Source organism: Siniperca chuatsi, linkage group LG18, assembly GCF_020085105.1.
Source record: "Siniperca chuatsi isolate FFG_IHB_CAS linkage group LG18, ASM2008510v1, whole genome shotgun sequence".
Taxonomy (NCBI): domain Eukaryota; kingdom Metazoa; phylum Chordata; class Actinopteri; order Centrarchiformes; family Sinipercidae; genus Siniperca; species Siniperca chuatsi.
Genome location: NC_058059.1, coordinates 4,396,201 through 4,420,336, shown reverse-complemented (window position 1 = coordinate 4,420,336; position 24,136 = coordinate 4,396,201). Strand labels below are relative to the sequence as shown.

General features: G+C 39.8%; 1 protein-coding gene across 12 annotated transcripts; it reads left to right on the top strand.

The window, feature by feature from the left end:
* Positions 1 to 1,852: 1,852 nt before the first annotated feature.
* On the top strand, positions 1,853 to 24,080 carry LOC122865700 (ceramide transfer protein-like). Of its 12 annotated transcripts, none has more exons than XM_044174498.1 (19): positions 1,853 to 2,536; positions 4,131 to 4,265; positions 12,585 to 12,806; positions 12,956 to 13,021; positions 15,935 to 16,042; positions 16,221 to 16,359; positions 17,476 to 17,559; positions 18,186 to 18,343; positions 18,589 to 18,681; positions 18,776 to 18,862; positions 19,027 to 19,119; positions 19,321 to 19,392; positions 20,522 to 20,617; positions 20,899 to 21,031; positions 21,129 to 21,199; positions 21,333 to 21,461; positions 21,558 to 21,687; positions 22,047 to 22,183; positions 22,294 to 24,080. In XM_044174498.1, exons 1-18 carry the CDS (start codon positions 2,426 to 2,428, stop codon positions 22,172 to 22,174), a joined length of 2,055 nt encoding a protein of 684 aa, XP_044030433.1. In that variant the 5' UTR covers positions 1,853 to 2,425; the 3' UTR covers positions 22,175 to 22,183; positions 22,294 to 24,080. The 12 variants fall into 12 exon arrangements, with proteins under 12 accessions (XP_044030433.1, XP_044030434.1, XP_044030441.1 ...); XM_044174499.1 differs by having other exon boundaries at positions 22,277 to 24,080; XM_044174506.1 differs by lacking the exon at positions 12,956 to 13,021 and having other exon boundaries at positions 12,585 to 12,701.
* Positions 24,081 to 24,136: the final 56 nt, after the last annotated feature.

The following is a 24,136-nucleotide window of genomic DNA, read 5'->3' as shown; positions in this document are numbered from 1 at the left end:
TCCATCCCTAAGCCACTTTATTTATTTTATTATGTCTCTTTATTGAGCTGTTTATTTTACAAAATAATGGAAACATGAAATTCTTACTCATTACTTTGAGCCCTGGCTGAACTCATGATAAAATGACTGATGCTGTAGTTAACTTTTATACTTTACACATTGCCACATTGACATCATAAACAGTAAGACAACCGAAAAACAAACAAAAAAAATATATGTTAGCAAAGTGGTAATTTATTCTGATGTATGTGTGCATCAGTAGATTTTTCAATGGATAATATCTCTGGCTTTGCCCTGCAAAAGAAACCTTCTTATAATTTGACTTCACATATACTCGCTAATGTTCCAGTGGACAGGCCTCATAAATGTCTATACTAAGTGCTGATCCTGACTGCAGTCTTTGCTGGTTGTTAAAGTGACTCTGGAGACTCACAGGGGTGCTGCTGGGGCTCTAGAGGCCCACATTATAATGATCTAATTAAAAAATACTCCCCCTGGTGTAAATAAAACCGATGATCTCTAAATCAGTTAGAGTAATTTACTCTTCCTTAGGACGAAATCTTATCAAAATGTGGTGCACACTAACGAAAAGTGTGAAACATACACAGCTTTTAAAGGCCCTGAAAACCTATTTTCTCAATCAGCTTCTTTCTAGTAGTGTTGTTTTCCAAACTTTAACTTTCACTGTTGCTTATTTAGTCATGAATGTTAAATGTTATAGAGAAATACATAAGACATAAACCAAGTTTTCAGGGGCTTTAAGGCTAAAAAGAATCACTATGTAATGAGGAAATATTTTAATTGCATGTAACAAATTGAGCGGGTCCGGATTACCAACTGGGCAAAGCGGGCAGCTGTCCCAAGGCCCCCAGTCAGTTATTTTTGGTAATTTGATTAACTGCAAATTTGTTTGGGAATATACAGCTCTAAAGCACAATATCAACTCAAATGACACAAGCCTTAAGGCAGGTCTTGCATTATTACCTGTCTTGTAAAAATGCACATGGTGACAAAGTTATTCCTAAATGGAATATATTTGTGTTTAAAGAAATTACCACAAACAAGGAAACATTTCAGGACTGCAATGAGGCAAATCAAATCAAACAATTAAAATAAATAAAATAAAGAATAATACAAAATAAAAACAATAATAATAAGCATTAATGTGCTAGCATTAATAAAAAAGCTTTTAGATAAGTTTTGTGAAGAGATTTAAAAGATGTCACTGATTCTACAGCCTCAGATCCTCAGGCAGGTGTGAGGAGTGCCAAAGCTGAGGAGCACTGACTGCAAAAGCCTGATCACCTTTAGTCTTGAGCCGGGACTCAGGAACAGCCAGCAGAGCCCTGCCTTAGGATCTGAGGCTGCACTCTGGCTCATAGGGGAGTAGCAATTAAGCAATATAACTGAGAGCTAAACCATGAAGTGCTTTAAAGGTAATCAGTAAAATCTTTAAATCAGTTCTAAAACTTACCGGTAACCAATGAAGATGGTAGGCCCGAAGCTAATTTTTGCCCTTGGGCCCACAGACTGGTTAAATAGGAATAAATACTTACCTGAATGTATAAATGATTGTTTGTTTTGGTAGGAAAAGCATTGTAAAGATAATTAATTCAGTCCAGAGTTCAGGGATTCCCTTCCAGTGTGTAAAAGCTAAATTAGGCTAATAGTTGCACCTTCAATAATCTGGAGCATCACACTTGATCCACTTTGGTCCTCCTGTTCTATTTCCTTGCACTCCTCGGTGTGTTTTCAGTGGAGGAGGAGCCTGGTTTAGGAGTGTGTTTGGTGACGTCACCCGAGCCAGCGCCCCTGCGCACCACACAAGTTGGAACACGCGCTCACCCAGCGAGAAGAAGCTCTAGACGTCAGTTGAACATGGCGTTGAGCTGGAGAGCTGTCATCAGTCTACAGAGGAAAACAACGGCTGCCACGGACACGGCGTTTATCTGAAAGTCAGCGACGGATTACTTGTGACTGCCGAAGCTTACCTGAGCACAACTGTCTGCGTTTCATCCTTTCCTGCCACTTCTGGGACTCAACGTACACCGAAGAAAAGGGGGCTGCAGTGCAGAGTTGACAGCTAACGTTACAGGCTTAGCTAGCTAACGTTTACCTGGACAATTTGACCACAAAATGTGTCCACCTCTTTAGCTATCTAAGGTCAACGTAAGCGGTGGACGCTAGCTATCGATCCTGTCAAGAGCGCAGCTATTTGGGTTAACTCCTCGTGCACTTAGAGCTATTAGCTAGTCGATAATAACGCAACATGAACTGTTGATCCTTATTTGCTTGTTACCACTAAGGTCCAGACAGCTCAGCTAATACTGTCAGCATAACCTTAACTAACCTGAGTACCATATGCTAAGTTTATTTTGTTTTTATACTCAGCTTGTAAAGCGTTAGCCAAAAAAGCGTAAAGAAAATGTCAGATAACCAGAGCTGGAACTCCTCCGGTTCCGAGGAAGATATAGAGCCTAAAGAGGAGTCTGGACATCTTGTTGGTATCGTCGACTTGAGCGGAGTCCTCAGCAAGGTAATTTAAGTCACGTTTTAGCTAAACTGAACAAGTTTACCAAGCTCGGTCAATGTCACTGCCAAGTGCCGAGGGCATAACTGCCAGGGAGGCGCCTGTTTACATATCGGGGTGAAATGAGGCAAACTGATAATGTGTGACAAATCAGGGCATGTCTATGTTGGGAGGGTTATCCAGAATCCTTTACCGTCCGTCAACATTTCCACATTGCTCCAAGACACTGGTAATCCCCATTGTAATATTGCAATGGGTGAAGGTAAAAGTGTATATTTCATTCCAGGTTTATATATGTGAAATTGTAAAACCTGTGTATTAATGTTATACCTGTACTGTGCACCAGTTGTACACAAGTATCTGGTGATCACAGTTAGCCATGGCAGCGTTTGCACAATGCTGTTACCAGTATAAATAATTAGGGCAACTATTATTTTTGCCTAGTGTACATTGTGCAAACATTAGCGGTTCCCTATCAAAAAGGGTAAAATGTCTTTGTGTTGATCTTATTATTAAATGACTACTGAAGGGCTAATTTCAAAGGTTAAAGCAGGCCTGCTGCACATTCCTATGCCATATCTACTGTGATAACAATGTGGAAAAAGCAAATGGTGTTAGTATTATGGGCAAATGTCCAGTGTTACTGTGAATATTGCTTTAACAACAGTATCCAAGAAGCAGGAAAACATTTTCTGGGATAGTGGTATAAGTAAACTTTGCTTGTTAACTGGGCGCACTGTGTAAATACCAACACTGCAAGCTGTTGTTGATCTGTTCTGTTTTTCTTGGGTAAACAGTTGTTTTACTGCTGCTAGTTGTTTAGTTGTCTAGCAGCAGTTAAGTCTGCTGCTAGACAACGTCTTGGTAACCTATTTGGCCATATGCTTCTGCTCACTTGTGCAACACTTTGTTTTGGGCAAGTTGACCACAGTTTTAATGACTTAAGCTGCTGACAAGCCAGTGCGGTATTAATCACACTGTACGCTGGTTGTCTCTGAACAGATTGCATGCTGACCCGCTAACCAAGCATATTTTGAGATTAAGCAGATCTGCATTCAGAAAAGCTCACCTGTTCAATCATACTAAGCCCTATACACGTCATAGGTCTTGTGAGGATTAATGAGTCTACACCTCACACCCACTTGTCCTAACTCAGGTTGTGCAAGCATCTCAGATTAGGTACATATGTTTTATGTTTGTAATATACACTGAGTTACTAGAAAAATGGAAACTACTCTCCAGTTTAACAATCCAATCCAATAGTCCTTTAATGAAGACTTAGTGTAATTTTGTTGATGTTGTGGTTTTCTTGTATTAGACTAAATTATATTGTAAGGTGTTTAATGTTTTTTCTATATACAATATCTTTTCTATAGACAGTTTCAATATAGCACCACCACAAAGTGCAGCCTCTAAACATACCATTTGAATCAACTTAAAAGAACCAAAGTAGTAGTCTCAATGACAACTGAACATTTTAAGTAAGGTGGTGTTTATTGCAAAGATATAATATTAAATTACATTGTAGATGATGATTTTTTTTTTTTTTTTTTTGTCCCTCTGCATACAAAGATATTGATAAAAGTGCTTTATTTTTCAGTGGACAAATTACATCCATGGATGGCAGGACCGTTGGGTGGTCCTGAAAAACAACACACTGAGCTACTACAAGTCTCAGGATGAGACGGAGTATGGCTGTCGGGGTTCCCTCTGCCTTAGCAAAGCTGTTATTACTGTGAGTACTATTGAGATACTTGACTCTAAAGCAGCACTCTTTCTGTCAACTGTGCTTCAGTGTGTCGCAATCGCTTAACTGTAAGCACGAGAATGTATTCAGCGTGAGTTCTGTGTTCTTGAATGCAGACTTTCGTTTGTGCAATATCGGCCCTTTCAAAATGTCTTACAAGAATGGACGCGTTTGTGTAAGAGGGCTACATCTGCTAAAAAAAAAAAGGAGGAACCATCACTCTCGCTATTTAAGCCACCAAACAGCAAAACTTACTATGTCACACATCCACTGCTATTCAAGACCTAGTTTGACCTTCCCAAACAGCCAGGAGGTGTGGTGTTCAGGCAATTTGGCTGCATGCCCATTATAACCACAACAAATGATGCACAACGTTGCTTATGATTGAACAGAAGTGACTGACAGATGAGCCATACTAAAAGGGATGCATTTTTATGGAGGCTTGACCTTCTCCTTATATTGATTGACTAGCTGTAAGAAGTAGGGGCTAATCGGTGTAGTCTGACTCAATTATTTTGGAGCTGACATAGCTTTGTAAACCTTTTAATAATCAGGTCAGCAGTTTGGGGAAATAAGATTAAATCAACAAAACAAATAAACTAAGGAATAACTGTTGCCATCAGCTGATGAACTCACTGGTAAATCTGTCTTGATAGTCTGTGTAGCCACTAACAATTTTATCTGCCTGAATGATGCTTAGGCAGTTTTTGTTGTTAATTGTGATCAAAAAGTAGGTGAAGGCTAGTACAAGAATTGTGCCATCAACTTTGTCTGTTTTGGCCAGAAAGACTAACTCTTGCATTGCAAATACACCACTGTATAAAATTTGCGGAATTTCACCTTTTGGCCATGCTTTTTCCCACATTACATGCTTTGTTCCAATTTCAAGCAATAACACAACATTTTTTCCTTCTCAAAGAAAATAAGTTTAAATTGCGTGTTGCACAGTGCACTTGGTTGGGCTTGCTTGTGGAAACAACTACGCTTGTGTGGTTGACATTTCTTCACACTGTGAAATCGCACAGGAACTCAGAAGAGATTTCAGCAAGAGTAGAAACGCTGTTTCAATGTTTCTTATCTTCTGTGTCCAGTTGTTGCAGTGCTGTCTTAACCTTGTAATATAAAATGCAGCTTCAATTTTACCTGACCAAAGCTTTTCAGTTTACATTTTATTAACACAAAGCCATGATTTTCTAATGCTGTAATTTACCGTTCAAATCAACATGAATGGGATAAGCGGATCACACGAGGAGCACATACAGTAAGGAGAAATCTAAAGAGCAAAGATAGATTTTTCAGTTTCTGCTTCCATGGACATTCTATCCACCTCCCTCTCTTTCTCATTTAGCCTCTCACATAGTTTTGAGAAGTTGGGCATATGATATACTAGATGTGATACAGATGTCAGGCATCCACCATATGTTTCTCTTAAATTCATGAAGGAACGACTGCTCTTTCCTGGATCCATGTGTAGGCCTAAGGCTTGACTCACTGTTGTCGATTATTATCAGATGAGGAACTTTACCCTGGAGTTTCTCAAACTTGTTCTTCAACTGCAGGTGATAACCTATTTTTACAAAAAACTCCTGATTATGTCCCAAGTTATGCTTTAGGGTAACTGGCCTGTCAGGTGACTGTTCTAGTTACAAAACAACATGCTATGTGGTAACACTTTACTGGAAACTTCATCATGAGACTAGTAATACTGTGTCACAGTATAGGATAAACCAAGAAATGCAGCTCTAAACAGTTTGTAGCTGTGATAGCATTAGCATACAGTAATTTGAAGCAGAGACTCCCATGCTTATCAGACTTTTAATAATATCCTCTCTCAAAGATACAAAGAGCTGCCACACTCTGTTAAGTACAGAGAAAATAAATCCAAATGTGTCAACAGTGTTTAATGTTTGATGTTCACACTGTTTCACCTTTCATCGCGTTTCAGTGGGAACCCAGGTCAGTCATTGACTGAAGCTCAGTCTGTGTCTCTCTCCAAACAGTAACAAGGGAAATGAATATGTTACTGTTCCCAGGCAGCATAAAGCAGGCTTTGCTATTAGCTGTATTTGTTCAGCTTCATCCTTTCCCAGCCTATGTAAATATTAATCTCCATGTGGTGCTCTACTGTAGTCATTTTTCATTCCAATGGAAATATGCCTCAGAAGTCTGGGGCATAAATAGTAAAGAGTTATAGCTAGTAATGGTCATACACAGACAGCTATTGCCTTTTTTGAACAGAATTTCTTTTTTCTTTTTCAACAGTATTTCTCTCTTTGATTTCTCCATCTTGTCATTTCCCCTCATGGCTCTCACATTAAGTCTCAGACACAAATGCACCATGATACAGTATGTTCTCAGACGTAAGACTTGTGTGTCCAGATGTATTTTTCTTTTTTAATTAGTTAAGAGTAAGAGGGAATAGCAACTTTCACATCTATTGTGACTTTTGCTTCTGCTTCCATGCATTGTTTCAGCTTGGTATAGACCATCTTTGCATTTACACCATACTAGCCTAAATGTTAACAGTTTTGAGGCTTCCTACTTTGCTGTTTCAATTTGGCCCAAAGTTAGGAACTTGGGTCAGAGGCTGTTGATACCGTAGGAATAGAAAAGATTAGAATTCTGAATAATAAATAATAAGAATAAAAGAGCTCCCAGATAATACTCAGCTCTCATCATACTTTATGCAACTAATGATTATTTTCATCATTGATTCATCTTCCAAGTATTTTCTCGATGAATTGTTAGTTAATAGTGAAAAATGCCTAGAGTTTCCTAGAGCCCAAGGTGCCGTCTTCAGATGTCTTGTTTTGGCCTATCAACAGTCCAAATCCCAAAGGTATTCAATTTACTATAATATGACAGATGAGCATTAAATTCTCACATTTGCGAAGCTGCAACCAGCAAATGTTTGGCATTTTCATCAAAATAGTTGCCGATAAATTTTCTGTTGATCGATTAATCGACTAATAGCTCTAGTGTGCATACAGTGTTCATATATGTATTAAGTTCAGAGGGAAGTCAGTGGTTGTAGGTTGCACTATAAATCATTCACAGATTTCAGTTGGGACACTAAAGTTGACAAACTTGGATAGGCCCGTAAGATAACGTGAGATTTCTTCATTGCAGAACAACCACAGCAAGTGCTCGGAAGCATTTCTCAATAGAGGAAATATCCACGCAGTCTAATAACCCAAGATTGGGATGAACTGAATCTGACTCCTGCAGCTTGTTGCTGGTGGCCCACTCTTCTCTCCTGTGTTATGTTTCTTATGGTTGGCCTTGTGTCCTGAAATTCCGTAGCTGGTTTCAATCAAACCCGGCGTACCCAACAAGAGCACTGTTAGAAGGTGGGACATTTTGGGACAGACAATATATTAGCCACAAGAACAGCTTACAATATAATACAATCAAATAGACCCCTCTAAACTACTGCCTCAAATTTCAACAGACAAACATCTGAAACTAAATCTGTTTGACAGTCTCAACTAAAAGGAAGTAGGCTATTCATTTCAGAGCTGCTGGATTGGATTGCATTGTACACTGTTCATTTCATTGTGTCCACCACCTGTCTACACAAAGGTATAGGTAATTCATAAGTACCCTCTTTATGTGTTCACAGCCACCTTCATTACTAGGTAACTTGATGACACTGTGCACAGAGAACTAATGTTACAGACACATAGCATTAGTACTAGTCATGTTTGAATAGTAAATTACCAATTAAGTAAACAGGTTATCCAGTAAGTCAACATTATCCTTGACTGGATTAAATAGAAACTTTAACTAGCTCACTTTGAAATACAGTTGTAGCATCGGCTAATGTTAACCAATTATATCCCTATGTTCTGTACATCAATGGCTTACCATGAGGTACAGGGTCATGCATGATGTACAGAACAGTTTCACATCTAACAATTGTATAACAGAACTACCCATAGTTTTCTCCTTGACAGTTGTTGGTTGTCTACAATTCTCAATTGTCATTAATGAAGCTTCTGCCTGTTTTGCATTTTGAAGAAAGAGAGGTCGGGAAAGGTTGTCTGTTGGTGCAAATGTGCCTCCACAACACTGCTTTTGCAACAGTACCTAAAAAAGGCTGCTAATCACCATTGCCATTTTTAGATTCATGGTCAGTTAATAAGAGCACACTGGCCTACTTGTAATTCATTCCCTCACTGGAAGTGGCATTCTGTCACAATGAACCACTCGAGGTGGATAAAGAGATAAGGAAAGAGAGAGGAAAAAAGGGTCAAGTGGAGGTTGAATAGACAGTTGCGGGTGACGTCAGGCTTTGTGGAAATTGTAAAGTGTCTTCAGCCAGGATCTGAGACTCTTCCTCATGTGACTTCCTCTACATTGGGGGTCATAAGAAGGTTCAAGAACAACATTCCCGTGTGTGTGTGTGTGCGCGCGCGTGTGTGTGTGTGTGTGTGTGTGTGTGTGTCAATGACAGAAAGTTGTTCTTACTGCCTTCCCTTTCCCTGTCTTTCACTCTGACCACTTGATGAGTCAGTGTTTCCTCCAAAGGGGCCATAGGGATCTCATTTTGGTGTCCAGAGTCTACAGAAAGATGTTCCTGGCACCAGGGCTTAGTACAAATATACTATATTTGTCTGAATCTCTTCTGCAGAGAGCATAATTATGTTTAAATTTGCACAAATGACTAATGAAATTCAGTTAGGTCTGGTACAGCTTTGTGGGGTTTCTCAGTGTTTGCATTGGTTCCAGTCCCTCTATTTATTTTTTTTTAGGTATTGAAAAGCACAAGCTTTTTTAAGGGGAGCTCCTATCCATTCAGTTCTGGAAACTGTGACTGCAAACACGTACACCAGCTCAAAACGTGTTGGAAGGGAGAGGACAGAAGGGGAGTCTTTTTGAAGCCGAGTAGGAAGTTTATGTTTGAAGAGAATAGAGACAGAATAAAGCTGTTTTTGTCTCATCATTTTGATTTCAGCATTAATTTTACTTGCTACACTGCGATACAAGAAAAAACAACAGTTGAAATCTTTAGCGGTATATGATTTCATAAACTTTTGTTTCTCCCCTCCCTTTCCCGTTCTTCCCCAACATGCTCCCTTACAAGACCATACAGAACAAACGAGACACACAGATATGAGTCCCTAGAATCAAAGACTGATGATCTGAATGTGGGATATAGTTATTGCTGGGCCCCACAGAAGGGGAGGACAGACTGCGCTGTTGTGTCTGCTCTGGTATCTCAGTGGGCAAGACTTACATTTGTGTTATCCGCACTTGATTGTGTAGTGGTCGTTTTGGTACACACACAATGGGCCCCTTAAGCATCACGTGGACACCACAGTGTACCTTAACGTTGTTGCCAACAAAGTGCATCTCCTCTTGATCACAGTCTACTTGCCTTTTATGTTTTATGTAAAGGACTTTGAATTGCCTTGTTGTTGAAATGTGCTATACAAATAAACTTGCCTTGCCTTGCCTTGCCTTGCCTTGCTTTTTGTCCCGGATAGTTCTAAAAATGTATTGTGAAGTTACATTGTGGGAACACAGCTTTCCAGGCACAATAAAGACTAACTGCCTCTTTGATTTGATTTTGTCCTTTTCACCCACCAAGATAATCGAAATTTGTTCAGGGATCTAAAGTGGTTTGCTGCAATCATTTTTAAAATATCCATCCATCCATCAAATTCTTTATACCTGCCTGTGCATGGTCACCGGAGGCTGGAAGGTATTCCAGCATGCACTGGGTAACAGGAATTCTCTAGCTCTTCACATTGACTTTGTACTATATTACCCTGAGTTTCTCTAGTTGTTTGTTCATTCATCAACCTACACACACATGCACACATAGACATAGACAGAGACACAAACTAAACACTCATTAGAGTTTGTGTTTTGTCTGCTTGCCTTTCACATATGGCCCAGGCTCAGATCATCGTCAGCATGTCATGTCATCTTCATCAAAGTGCAAGGCTGCTATGATGACCTTCCCGTGATGGATTATTGTTTATTGTAGCCTTGGATCCCAGTAACCTTCTTAGACCCAGTGCAGGCTTTCATTCCTCAACCCTGCTTACCAGTCAGTAATAACCATGACCCCATAGTCCAGAGGATCAAGAAGAACCCATTTTCTCAATGACACTAAAATCCCATCTACCAACCAAACACTTGCAAGTTGTGTGCAGGAACACTCCAGCATTCTCTGTAATTTCACATGGTTTTAGTGTAGAATAGTAATAGGTACGTGGGGGAATATATTAATTATGTTCTCAAATGTTGTGGTCAGTTCTTTCTGCTTGTATAGATTTAGATTCTTACCCATTTTTAATAGTTGTATTGAAAAAAATCAGCAGAAGAAATCTTTTAAGTTTTCTTTTTTGGATTTTAATTCACATGGCTTTTGCAGATTTGAGCTGGTAGTTGTAGTCCAGTCAGTGGGTTGTTGAGGCTGTATTTTTAAAATATTCAGTGTGATCCTGGGTTTAAGAGAAGAGGAGGCTGTTGAGGTTGTGCGCTGATCTTTTTTTCCTTCCTTTATAACACATGGAGGGTTAAAGATGCATCACCCTTGTTTCCTTCCTTGCTTGTGCTTCCTCTTCTCGTCCATCTCTGCCACTGGTGTTAATCTTGTGCTCATACTGAGTCATACTAACTTTTGAATGAGCATCTCATTTGGAAAGCTTTCAGTATTCAGCCTCATGTTGTGCATATTGACACTGAGCATCTGGTCTTGGCCTCATTGCCATCCAGGTGTCAGGCAACACAGCCAAGTCAGAGTCACAGCCAATGAAACCTCTTTAAAGACACCATAGTGGGCCATTTATTACTCTGCCAAAACACTGAAGTAATGCAGTCTTCAGTAATGGTTTGGGCTCAGGCTGTCTCTGGGCACTTGCATTCACTGGGTGATATTAGATTGCGAGCTTGCATTTGTTAATGATCATACTGTATGTGCCTGTTTTATTATACCTTGTCTCAGTGAATGTAAACTTTTGTGTGTTGTGTTAATCTTGTATAGATTAAATAGAGTAGGTAGACAGGAATAATCAATAAAGTATAATTATAATACTGTAACTCACAATACTTTATTTATTCACTAGCCCCAACGAATCAATAAATAGATTTATTAATCAAAGCACTACAGTTGTTAATTCTTTGACTAAAAGTGCTGATAAATGAAATCAGTGGCTGTGATGGTTTTTGCAACATTGCAGACTTTTGGCCCTCCATAGTAAATGATTGCACTTATTGTCCATTGCAAATATACTAAGACAGGGATCCCAGATGTGTTTATAGTATTGTGGCCAACATAGGAATGTAAAGGCCCCGTCTCCTCATGTGGTTCCTCTCTTGCTTACAGCTTAGCTGCAGTCTCTGGCATTTCTGCTCATTCTGTCATTTCCAGTTCTTAGTCCTTCTCAAGCTGTGTCCTCAGCTGCGCTTGAACAAGCCAGACACACATATATCAGCCTGTTCGTTCACTGTGATTAGACCTTGAGAGTGATTTAGCATTGGGACTCACTGTCCTTTCAGAACGCCTGATGCATTTGGTAAATACTACACAGGTAAATACCATTGCTGTACACACCAACCAACACACACATACAGTCCCAAGTTGCTGACCATGCAAGCGCAGCAGTTTTACGGCGCTGACAGTACACTGGTGAGCTATTAGGAATATGCTTCATCCTGCAAGTTGCCTTAAAAGGCCAGTTATCTGCCACTTCTCCTCCTATGGGACGGTGTCTGAAAATGGAGGCTGTTGTACCTCTGGTACACTCTTCTTTGTTTTCTTTGTTTTCTGTCTCTGTTAGATATATAGATAGGCCTACATTGAAGAAATTCAAGTCACATGACTGTGACTGTGGAGGATTGCCATGTTTCCAGTTGTTAAAGCCATCTCAGGAACAGATTGTCACCCACCCTGTAACGCACAGGAGAGAGATTAGCAGTTTGCTATTTCAGTGCCATTTTAATAGCTATTTACATGGATGGCCACCTCACATATGCCTCCCTCCGCTCTTCCTGAGCGGGAAAGGGATTTGCATTTCCTCTTGCTATGAAACATGTCATGAACATGACAGCAAGCTAAGAAATGTGTGACAACATTATCACAGAGCTCAAGCCAGCTGGGTTCCCATAACTGGCTTCGTTCCATAGAATCCTCCAGTATCTGATGCTCTCTCGGCGGCTATCTGATGTCCAGAGAGGTTTTGATAATAATGACAGATATTTAAGGGATCAACAGCGGTATATTTTCAATGCCCACTGACTAACCTAACTTTTTGTCCTGTGTCCTTTCCCTTTTTCTGTGTGTATATCTTTTAGCCTCATGAGTTTGATGAGTGCCGGCTGGACATCAGTGTAAACGACAGTGTGTGGTACCTAAGAGCACAAGACCCAGAGCACAGACACCAGTGGATCGACTCCATTGAGCTGCACAGGGTATGTCATTCGCACTCTAACACAGGTGACAATAAACTGCTGGTATCAAGAGCACAAGACCCAGAGCACAGACACCAGTGGACTGACTCCATTGAGCTGCACAGGGTATGTCATGCACACTCTAACACAGCTGACAATAAACTGCTTGTATCAAAAGAAACCAAGTCCTTGTCACATTTACAACAAATAAGTCTCATCAAATACAAGGTTGGATTTGTGAATGTGTGTGTTTATTGTGTGTGTGTTTCTATCAGAGTGTCAGAGAGGGAAGGAGAGAGAAGGGAGGATTCCAGGGAACAATAATCATCCCTCCACCACTGGTGCGTTTGTTGGCAAGTCTGTAGGACTCTAGGACTTACTGATTGCTTCACTTGTCTTTAGCACAGTACACTGTAGTAGCAAGTGTGTGTGTTTGTGTTAACCTGTGCGCCTGTGTTTTAGTCCATAAAAGATTTTTGTACAAGCATGTATGCTGCATGGATAGTTTTATCCTAGATGGTTTACTGTTGGTACATGATGCTTTTAACGGAGGGCCCACTTAGCTGAAAGTTATAATAACCTTGGACTAACAGTTGGCTCAGGGTTAGGATCATCTCTTTTCATACACAGACATTTAACACACGGGTAACTCTGAAAAGGGTTACAAGACTCGCTGAGAAAGCTCTGTGAAACACACAGCCAACAGATAACCTTGTTTTAATGATTTTACTGGGGACAACCTTGAAAAGTTGAGGTTAACCTGTCCTGGGGCAGAGTCAGTTAGCCCTGGACTATATCAGGGCATTCTTGCTTTGCTGTTTGCCTGATTATCAGTATTTTGTGAATTTACACAGGGCTGAAATACAAGTTCAGCCTTTAAGTGCTTTGTGAAAAAGCATTGTAGTGCAAGGAGAGCAAAAGTAGCACCCATTGTATTCAGTCAATGTGAAAGACAAAGGAAGCAGGTTGCATGCAATCCCTACTATTGACATTGTCTTTTACTCTGTTGAGAAGAAGACAATGGAGGCAGGGAAGACCTACAAAATGTTTATGGTTAAATACACACAGTAACCATCAAATATGTAAATTATATTCTGCATTGTTGATGAAACAAAGAATCCCATGTGACATGTGGTAATCAAGTGTTTATGGCTTTATTATTCAATCTAGCCACAGAGGAAAGAGAAACATGATTTCTGAGTGGACAACATCAACAAAAAGTTTTGGGGTTTTTGTACTGATTTGTATGTTTGAAAGTCTTAATGTGAGGCAGACATAAAGTAATCCAGAGGAGAGCCATAGTTGTGAGTCTGTCTGCCAAAACACATGCATGCTCACTCGTGGTCTTTACTTTGGGAAATCCCCCCTCTTCCCCCTCCTTTTCCCTCCTCACTCACTCAACCCAGCACCAGGGAGCCACCATGACGCAGACAGAGCAGGAGGGAGTCAGTCTTGTGCACATACATGCACATGCATTCACACCAGGCCACAATCCCACCCACAATGAGTCACCACTGAAAACTCCTCTTGCTAGAAGGCCCTGCTTCCTTTCCTAATCCACATTACTCACAGCACTCTGCAGCCCAGCGTCTCCATGGAGACACAACACACTACACCTAACACTGAAGTCTTGTTGTCTGACAATGAAACATCTAAATATGAAAACAACACTAGTTTCTAGGATACTTTCTCTATTAAAGTAAGCTGTGTTTGTTGTATATTTTAAATGTGCAGTGAGAGCCATATGATCTCAATTCTGGTAATGTATGATCATCTTTCAAAGGCAATTTGATTATTTTTTTTATCACTAAAAACAGCTTTGTGACTTGGAGAGGTCTGTTTCTGCCTTGGGCAGTTTTTATTTTTTTTATTTTTATCAGGACCAAGCTTTATATCTCCTATTGTCCAAAGTCAGTAGTGTGTGTGCACTGGGGCTTTAATCATCCGACACATAAACACACACTAACACTCACACAATTACTCAGTATTTGCCGATCTGCACACACCTTAAGAACATGTGCATGTGCATGTGCATGTGCGTAGGTATTACTGTACAGTTGAGATTGTTGACAGGAGGTCCAGCAGCTGAATAATTTTACTTTTACTCCTGTTTTATTTTGTTTTTTCAGAGTTTATCAAATGTTATAGTTGCAACAAAATCTTTTTTATTTTTTTCTGTCATCAAAAAGATTAAGCAGCCCTCATGCAAACAGTTAAATAGTGTTATCTGTGCTAATGAAGTCAGTGTGGTAGCAGTATGCTGGCTAAAGGGCAAGCGGCAGTGACTAAAATCCATGTGAACGCAGGCGGAGTTTCTTCTGGTCGTTGACCGACAGTTACCCCAGGCTCTGACAAATGCCAGTCACGTGCATTAACATTTCATGCCCCCTTGTGGTTGAAACAGAAAGTTTCTCTTAAAGGGAAACACATCTCTTCTCCCTGCCACAATCTGTCAGTGTCGTTAAACCGTTCCTCTCTCCTGTCACAGGCCATCTGTTTTGAGGGTCAGTCTGTTATGTAAGAGGAAAGGGGAACCAGTCAGGTTTACAGGAAGTCAGTTGATGTTTCAGTTGTGTTGCCATGTTTACTAAATCTGTGTCATGTTGCGCTGCTGTTGAGGTCACTGTATCCTGTCAAAATATTATGAAGCCTTTCTTGAAAGCTGTTTTTATAGTTTCTAATTGTGTACATATTTGGATGTAACACAAAAATCATTAAAAAAAAAAAAAAAAGGTAATTCATAATTTACATCTGCATACTGTATGTAGTACTTCAAGGAAAGAGAACAGATTGATGTGATGTTTAAAACACCAGAATAGATGGGATTCGACTGAAAGCTGCATCAAAGTAGCATATTGGAAACATGTTTGATACATACTTGCATGATGTGGAGTGATGGTTTGATTCTGCTAAAGATGTCAGATGAGGACACTTCAGATCAGAAGGACAGCTAGAACAGAGATTACTTTGATCAGTTCAAGTGAAGGATAAGTAGTTGTTGAGCTTTTTTTGTGTTACTGGGTTTGTTTAATAAGTCACTGCTGAATTGTGGCTGGGTTTTTTTTTTAGTTTAGTTAGTTTTTGAGTCTAGCTCTTTTTCTCATGCATGGTCTTTTGTTTTGATCAAATCTTTGGTTCAAATGACTACTTATTAATGTATTTTATTAAGTTAAGGCTCCTTTGTGACAACATCACTAACTTGTTTCCTCATTGCCCTGTCTGTTTTTCCCCCACACCTGTGCATTTCTTCATAGGCCGATTCTGGATATGGCTCAGAGTCCAGTCTGCGGAGACATGGCTCCATGCTGTCTCTCGCATCAGCCACCAGCGGCTACTCTGCCACTTCCACATCCTCCTTCAAGGTGAGTCTTCTGGTAAATTGTTTACTGTGGTTGAAGAAGTCATTTGCTTCAGTTTTGTATCTGCACACATGAGGGGTTTTTACTGCACATGTGTTAGCACATGCGTACTGGAAAGGTTGCATTGTGGTCCATGTAAATATATACAAAGGCCTAACCCCTCTGTTGCTTGTTTCTGTAGAAGGGTCACAGCCTGAGAGAGAAGCTGGCAGAGATGGAGACCTTCAGAGATATCTTGTGCAGGCAGGTGGACACGCTCCAGAAATACTTTGATGGCTGTGCAGACGCCGTGTCTAAGGATGAGCTGCAGAGGGATAAAAGTGAGACCCACAGACACCTACACTCCTATTAAACAGTTCTTTTGTTACTCTGTAGGAATCAGATTTTTGGATGGACGGGTGGATTTGGGGCAAAAAGTGAAGATTATTTAATTGTAAAAATACCACTTTCCAAAAGCATTCCAGGTTTATTTTAGAGCTCAAACGATTAGTTAATTAATCGATTAGTCCATCAATAAATGCCCAATATTTAATAGTTCCAGCTTCTCAAACATGAAAATTTGGTGCTTTTCTTCGTCATATATAGTAAACTGAATATCTTTTCGTTTTGGACTGTTGGTCTAATAAAACAATTTGAAGACGGCACATGCAAGAAATTATATTGTGCATTTTTCACTACTTTTAGGCATTTTATAGACAAAACAATTAATTGATAAATCAAAAAACTAACCAATAGATAGATAGTTGGATAATGAAAATAATTTTTAAAGGAATCCTGGTTTATTTTGTCAGATAGCTGTTGCATTAGGTCAAGCAATGTGTGGACATAATAGAAAGAAGTTGAATTAAACTTAAGTAAAATAGGTCAATTCTGGGAACCGAAAATGAGAATTGATTACAAAAATATATTTGTTTTTTTACAAGACACTGGTATGTCTAAGAGAATCTTTAGCTTCCATATTCCATATATAGATAGTGAAAATATTTGGAGTTTAGAAGAAACATTTACTGAATCTTATATGGAATGTGTTTGTGTGTGCGTTGTAACTCAGAAAGCAGTTATTCTACAAGCCCCCTCACCCTCACTCCATCTTGGCTGGCTGAACATTTGCTCATGGCAGCCTGCACTGGGCGCCTGTGGATGACCACAGTGAATGAAGCCCTGCTTTTGTTCTCCTCACCTCTCTCGCTCTCCGCTCCTCACTCTCTCTCTCTTTCTCTCTCTGTCCATTCTAAAGATGAAACCAGACCATTGTCATGTTGTCCAGCACAGCAGAGTTCTGTCAGTCTTATGGTTTGCTGTAGCTTAAGTTGCAAATGGGCCACAAGGCGCTACCCTGCCCTGGAGTCCTACAAGAAAAGGCTTGTGTGTAGCAACTACCTATTCTGTGTTTTTGTGTTTGCCTTTCCTCTGAAATTTCATTTCTCTTTTTTCAGTCGTGGAGGATGATGAAGATGACTTCCCCAACACCCGGACAGATGGAGAGTTTCTGCACAACAACAATGGCAGCAAAGAAAAACGTGAGTAATGCAGAATTCTTAAAGTCCCTGAAAACTTGCTTTCAGAGTATTTTTCTATAACCTTAAATATTCATTGCTAAAAGGGCAACAATCAAGCCTAAAGTCTGGGATGAACATGATGGGGTATTATTTATTAAGAGTTTAGCACTCAAAAGCTCTTCTAAACTGCATCATCAGAACTGGGTGGATGTGGTTTAATCAGATTTAATTTACAGCGGCCTGGCAACATAAGAAACAACCAGCATCACATTTTGATTAAAATATTGATAAATCCTGATTGGTGCCCACCCACTTTAAACCAGTGAGACGAGCAAACACAAAAACACAAAAGGCAAAAATCTCGCTATTGAAATAACCATAACTGTTGTTTTTTGTTTGGCAAAGAATTGTGTTCATGTAGGAACTCATTGTCATAGTAAGCACCTTAAAACTGTTGTGTTCCTCATAGTTAATATTATACTCTTAACTTTGTAAGGAGTAATCTTAGCTGGGATGCCCACTGACATGAAAATAATTGAGAACATTTGTTTAGGAATTGACCCAACACTTAAGTCATTGGTCTGTACAGATTTGATGTGTGTTACAAGTAGCATTTGTTTTAATCCACATGCTCCTCTTTTGTGCAGTGTTCCTGTCCTTGAGTCCCAAGGGAATCAATGGCATAGACTTTAAGGGTGAGGCCATCACATTCAAGGCCACCACAGCTGGGATCTTGGCCACTCTGTCCCACTGTATCGACCTCATGGTGAAGAGAGAAGACAGCTGGCAAAAGAGAGTGGATAAGGTATGTAACATTTGGATCTAATTAGCCATGTTTCATCTACTTGCTCGAAAGAAAGCCTGTATTACATACATTTTTATTGATCAGGCAATAGTGATAGTTTTTCTTCGTTTATCTACAGTAGAGAAGGGAAAAAAGAGAGATGCAGGAGAGAAAGTTATTGTGGGATATGATGCTAGGTCAGCATCTTTCCAACTTCCTCTCCACAATTGTGATTGTTTAATGATTCTGGATTCTTGTGTGTGTAGGAGATGGAGAAGAGGCGAAGAATAGAAGAAGGCTATAAATCAGCGCTCAATGAGTTGAAGAAAAAGTCTCACTTTGGGGGTCCAGATTATGAGGTAAAGTACTCGTGAAATTCACCATTAGTGCGACATGAATTTTGGGTCGTGTAAGAACTTTTGAAGTAACGTTCCCTCTCCACTTTATTGGCAGGAGGGTCCAAACAGCCTCATTAATGAGGATGAATTTTTCGATGCAGTTGAGGCTGCTCTCGACAGACAGGACAAAATAGAAGAACAGGTAAGCAAAAGATCAGATACAGCATTTACTTAAAGAATGTTAAAGTGCTAAGGTGATGTTAAATAAAAGCAATAAGATGCCTTGAAGGTAGTTATGTTAAAAAATAGTGAAATAAAATTATTTTTGCTTAACTTCTTGATTTAAATTCTGTGTTGTGTGTCCAGTCTCAAACTGAGAAGACAAGAATACAGAGATCCAGCCCAGTCCCCCCTGGAGACGTCTATTCCAGCGCTGGCACACACAGATTCTCTGACAAGGTTGTCCAACCCACTCCCTAAAACTGTACTTTCATCATTCCACCTGTTCCACCTCCATTTCTTCCTGTTCCTTATTTTTCTCATTTCACACTTCTTTCATTTTTACATCTCACATCCTTTTGTGTAACTTTGTATCTTCCTCTCCTCCATTTTTTTTTTTTTTTTTGTCCATCGTCCCCTCGGGTCTCATCTTCACTGTAGCCTCATAGTCAGTCCTCCCCTGCGCTGATAGTCATGGCCCCTCCTCACGATGTCCACAGATTCAGCGCAGAGGTAACTCACTGCCAAGGCTTAGCCAGTCACCCTCCCCTCTGTGTTTCACCTATTTAGACTAAACACCATGTTTGCATGGCTGTTGAATCCCCAGTAACTGCCTAAGCTTTATCATGAATACACAGGAGGACTCTTTAACTCACCGTAGCAGCTTGACGCATGAGCTCTCATTATATCTGTGTGTGAAATAATGATTGTTAATGTTTTAAAAAACAATGTTCCACTAGGTCTGTTGTGTAGCATAAAAGTTCAAATATAGAGTCTCACTTTGTTAATGTTTCAACCACACAGGGTCCAGAGTCACTCCCAAATTCTGGCTGTTTGAACAGAGCAGCTCACTCGCTGAAATTAAAGTTACCATGTTACATCCACGGCCCTTGATAACTTTATGTTAAAGTTAGCTTACCTTTTTTCTAAATGTCTTTGTGGTGGTCTGCATGTTTTAGTGGTTTGTCCCAGCTGCTTTGTTGACGCTTCTTGTCTAAATCCAGTGGAATTGTAGCTGCATGTACTGTTAATGTTACTTTTGCCGTCCAAGATATGGGGATGTTGTCATACGTTACTGGCAGAAACATGACATTACTGAAATACAAGATGCTGCTTATGAGTGCAGCAGGTCAAGCAGCTAATCAACTTCTGAAGAACAGATGTTTTTGGGCGACGGAGGAAACTCTTTTAACCAGTCGGGAGCATAATGTATGATTCCATACATGCATGCAAGACTGCTTTACATCAGTAATCAATTTATATGTCCATTCATCCATCTTTCACATTATCATTTAGTTTTTAGCATTGATAAAAATTGTAACACCCTTTGTCAGTTGTTTTCAAAGGTTACTTTTTATTCAGTTAGTCTCGTTTTCAGCGTGAAAAAGGTCGTCAGCAATATTTGTTGTCATAGTTTTTGTTGTTAAAATTAACACTGGTGTCCTCAGAGGACATGCACAGTATTGACTGTATAGAAAATTCATTAGGTGCAGCGTCTGAGACAGTGTTTCAGTTGTTGTCTCTGTCTGGTTCTCTGCACACATTGACTCCATTATGCCACGCTGATATCCGAGGACCTTTTTAAGTTGTCATCACATAATCTAATTCACGTCCTCTTTCTGTCCCTGGCCTTGTGTTATAGGTGGAGGAGATGGTGCATAGTCACATGACCTACTCCCTGCAGGATGTTGGTGGAGACGCCAACTGGCAGCTGGTTATAGAAGAGGGAGAAATGAAGGTATGAGGAGGATTTTTAAAAATGTCATTCAGATTTCTGTTACTGTAAATCACATAGTAGTGCAGATTTATATGTAATCCTTTGGCGGAGTCGCACAGTAAAGTATTAAAAAAAATGTTTTAAGTCAATTTTATTTGTTCTTAAAATAACATTTGTCTGGAATTTACCAGATAAATGGACCACTGTGTTTTCTTAAACATCAGTCAAAGACTAATACATGTATACACATTCTAAAATGTGATTATAAAATGATCTCATTTAAATTTGGCATGTGTGTGCAGGTGTACAGGAGAGAGGTGGAAGAAAATGGGATTGTTTTGGACCCGCTGAAGGCCACCCATTCGGTAAAGGGGGTGACTGGTCACGAGGTCTGCCACTACTTTTGGGACACTGCGTACCGCAACGACTGGGAGAGTAGGTCTTTTAACTCTCAATCAGTGCCAGCTTAAAACAAATTCTTATGATTAAGACAACTTCATTGTAATACTCCCATGTTCTCTGCTCCTTTTAGCCACCATTGAAAACTTCAGCGTTGTGGAGACATTGTCAGACAATGCAACGATTGTTTATCAAACGCATAAGGTAAGAGCTACAAGATCATAAACAAAATCGCCACACTTGATCGACAGTGGAATGGAACTGCTCGTTTTCATCACCTTTGCTACTGTATATGATCTGTTGAATCTGAAATGATAAAATATAATCTGTGTTGCAGCGGGTGTGGCCTGCCTCTCAGAGGGACGTGTTGTACCTGTCTGCCATGAGAAAGATCTTGACCAACAATGAGAATGACCCAGACACCTGGCTGGTCTGCAATTTCTCTGTGGATCATGACGATGCACAGGTGAGTGATCCAGTCCATTCAGATGCATTCATTGAGATTCTGAATGATAAACATGCTGCTGTTTTTCTTAATTCTCCGTCCTGTCGTCCCACACAGCCAACCAGCAAGTGTGTCCGTGCCAAAATCAACATTGGCATGATCTGTCAGACCCTGGTCAGCCCACCAGAGGGAGATAAAGAGATCAGCAGAGACAACATCCTGTGTAAAATCACCTACGTCGCCAATGGTGTGTGTCCGTCTATTCTTTTGGCTTCAGTTGACACTAATGATCAGGCTATCTGCAGGTCTTGGAAAGTCTTACCAAGCACTGAATTTAGTTTCTTCAAAAAAAAGTCTTAAATTTAATTTACGAAAGTCTTTTTTTCTCTCGCCTGAGGGCTTTTTGTTTTTAACTATCCACTTGAGTTCCTGGAATTCAACGTTTTTAATGTCAACACACTAACCATGGATGGGGGCATAATTTTTCCTCTTTAAAATTGATAGTATATATTGATTGTATATAAAAACTCATTTGACATATTACGATGTGCTCGTTAACTCAAACCTTCTTGCTCAGTAAAGTTGGTATCCTGTGTCTGTGTGCAGTGAATCCAGGAGGCTGGGCTCCCGCCTCCGTGCTCAGGGCCGTGGCTAAGAGGGAGTACCCCAAGTTCCTCAAGCGCTTCACCTCCTACGTCCAGGAAAAAACTGCTGGCAAACCCATTTTATTCTGAGGCTCACAGGTAACACAGATGAAAACGTAAAACCAGATTAGTAAGCTCCTTTCACCTCTGAATCTTTATTCAGTACATACACTGCAAAATGACAATGTGAAGCTTCTCCATCTTTCCAGTGTTGAGACATGAGGACAGAACTGCATGTGAGGTTTCGAGGATCTACCATCTGCTGGTCTGCTGCCGTGACGAGATTCAAAATGATCTTCTCCCTCCCAGTTTTAAGTTACATGTTAGTTCCAGTAAGGGAGGAAGGGTCATAATGCTACCTTCCCTCCCCATGAAAGCTCTTGCAGCAGCTCCTAATGCCACAGTTGATGCCATCATTCATGCTCGTGTAGAAGACTGACTTGTAAGAGTAGCCAACTTGTCAGGTCGCGTCTCTTTTCTTACAGATATATTAATATATAAATGTATGTATGTTCTATAAGAGGTTTGTAAAGAGAAACAAACAGATCTTTGCTAATAGACTGAAATATTTTATTCTTGCCATTTATAGTTCCTTTTGCTAGTAAAACATCATTGATTGACTTGAGATGAATATCATCTTATTTTTATTAAGTCCAGAGGGCTGTCATCAACTCATGACCCCTATGATATAAGACTTGACCTTTCTGACTCTGTCCCTCTCGTGAAAACACCCCTCGTTGGTGCTGATGGGGGGACAAGTCGAGAGGAGTGTGTCATATTTAGTGTACAAAATAGAGTTCATGTACATTATTTGCTTGGCTTTATATTTGTGTCATTGTACAATGTTGTAGTGGCATAGCACATATTTTGAATGTTTGGATTGTAAATAGTGTCACTAAAATTTCTCTGACAGTCTGAAAATAGTTTTTGTGACTACATTCGAGCCCAAATGCCTTAGTGTTACAGGAAAATATAGTTTCAGATGGGATAACGGGTGCTCTTAGTGCACCTATGAAATCACTAGTGAAGTGCCTCATGGCTAAAGTCCCCTTATTATTGTCTTTTCTCCTTTAGGAGTCAATTTAAAATTTGTCCTGCAATATATTTGCTGAATGAATGAACCAGGCCTCCCACAGAGGGCTAGCAGGACATTTTTTTCACAGGTTCTAGTATAATGAAGACTTAAGATTCATTTCAGTTTAATTTCAGTATAAGCATTGACACTTCAACCTTTCTGTCAGTGTACCTGGTATTTGTTACATGTGCTGAGTGCTGCCAGTTAGTGCTGAAACCATCCTGTTAATATAGTCAAGTTAGTCTCTGTATCATGTATTTTCTGTCTAAAAATGTGGCTAATACAAGTGCAGGGCTGCAAAGTCCAGCGTTTAGTAAGGATCTACTCTGTACTAAGTACTTGAGTTGATTTTTATAAGAATGATGTACTTGCAATTCCACATTAGATGTTTCATTTGCTCACCCTTATACATTTCCTAAAACCATAACCCTGGACTTTGCAGTTTAACAGTTGACGCAGGCTAAAATAGAACCATCGCAAATTCCTTTTAAAGAGTAAAGAAGCATACACAATTTAGTTTAAGAACTGATTACATTTTTAGTACTATTTCCTCCTGTGGACTACACAAAATGTTGGGGGGCTCATAGCAATGATAGATTTGTAGCTATTTTATCAGTCTCCACTCTTAAGCTTTTGATTTTAGAGCTTATAGCAGAATGATGTGGGTAAGAGTGAAGACAGATGATACTCAGCCTCTCAGCTAAGTGGAAAGAAGCTGGGCTGAAGCTCTCACCTAAAGCAGACATTTCTAAAACAAGTTTAGTTATTAGCAAGTTGTTAAAACTGAATGTAATTAGAAATACATTTTTTGTAAATAATTTGTTCATACTAATGCTGTGGGATCAACTTACAAATGTACTGTGACAGCGTCGCACTTCTTTTGCCCTGTTTTAAAAGTGAAATAAATAAGTTTATCCTCCAGTTTTTGACGTTTGGAGCAATTTGTTCATGTTACAGAAAGACAAATGAGACATCAC

Excerpts from the sequence above, each read along its gene's own strand:
- LOC122865700 (XM_044174497.1), top strand. The coding sequence starts at position 2,426 with ATGTCAGATAACCAGAGCTGGAACTCCTCCGGTTCCGAGGAAGATATA. Across the intron at positions 16,360-17,475 it reads TGAGCTGCAGAGGGATAAAA|TCGTGGAGGATGATGAAGAT; the intron begins GTGAGACCCACA and ends CTCTTTTTTCAG. Across the intron at positions 21,200-21,332 it reads TTGTTTATCAAACGCATAAG|CGGGTGTGGCCTGCCTCTCA; the intron begins GTAAGAGCTACA and ends TCTGTGTTGCAG.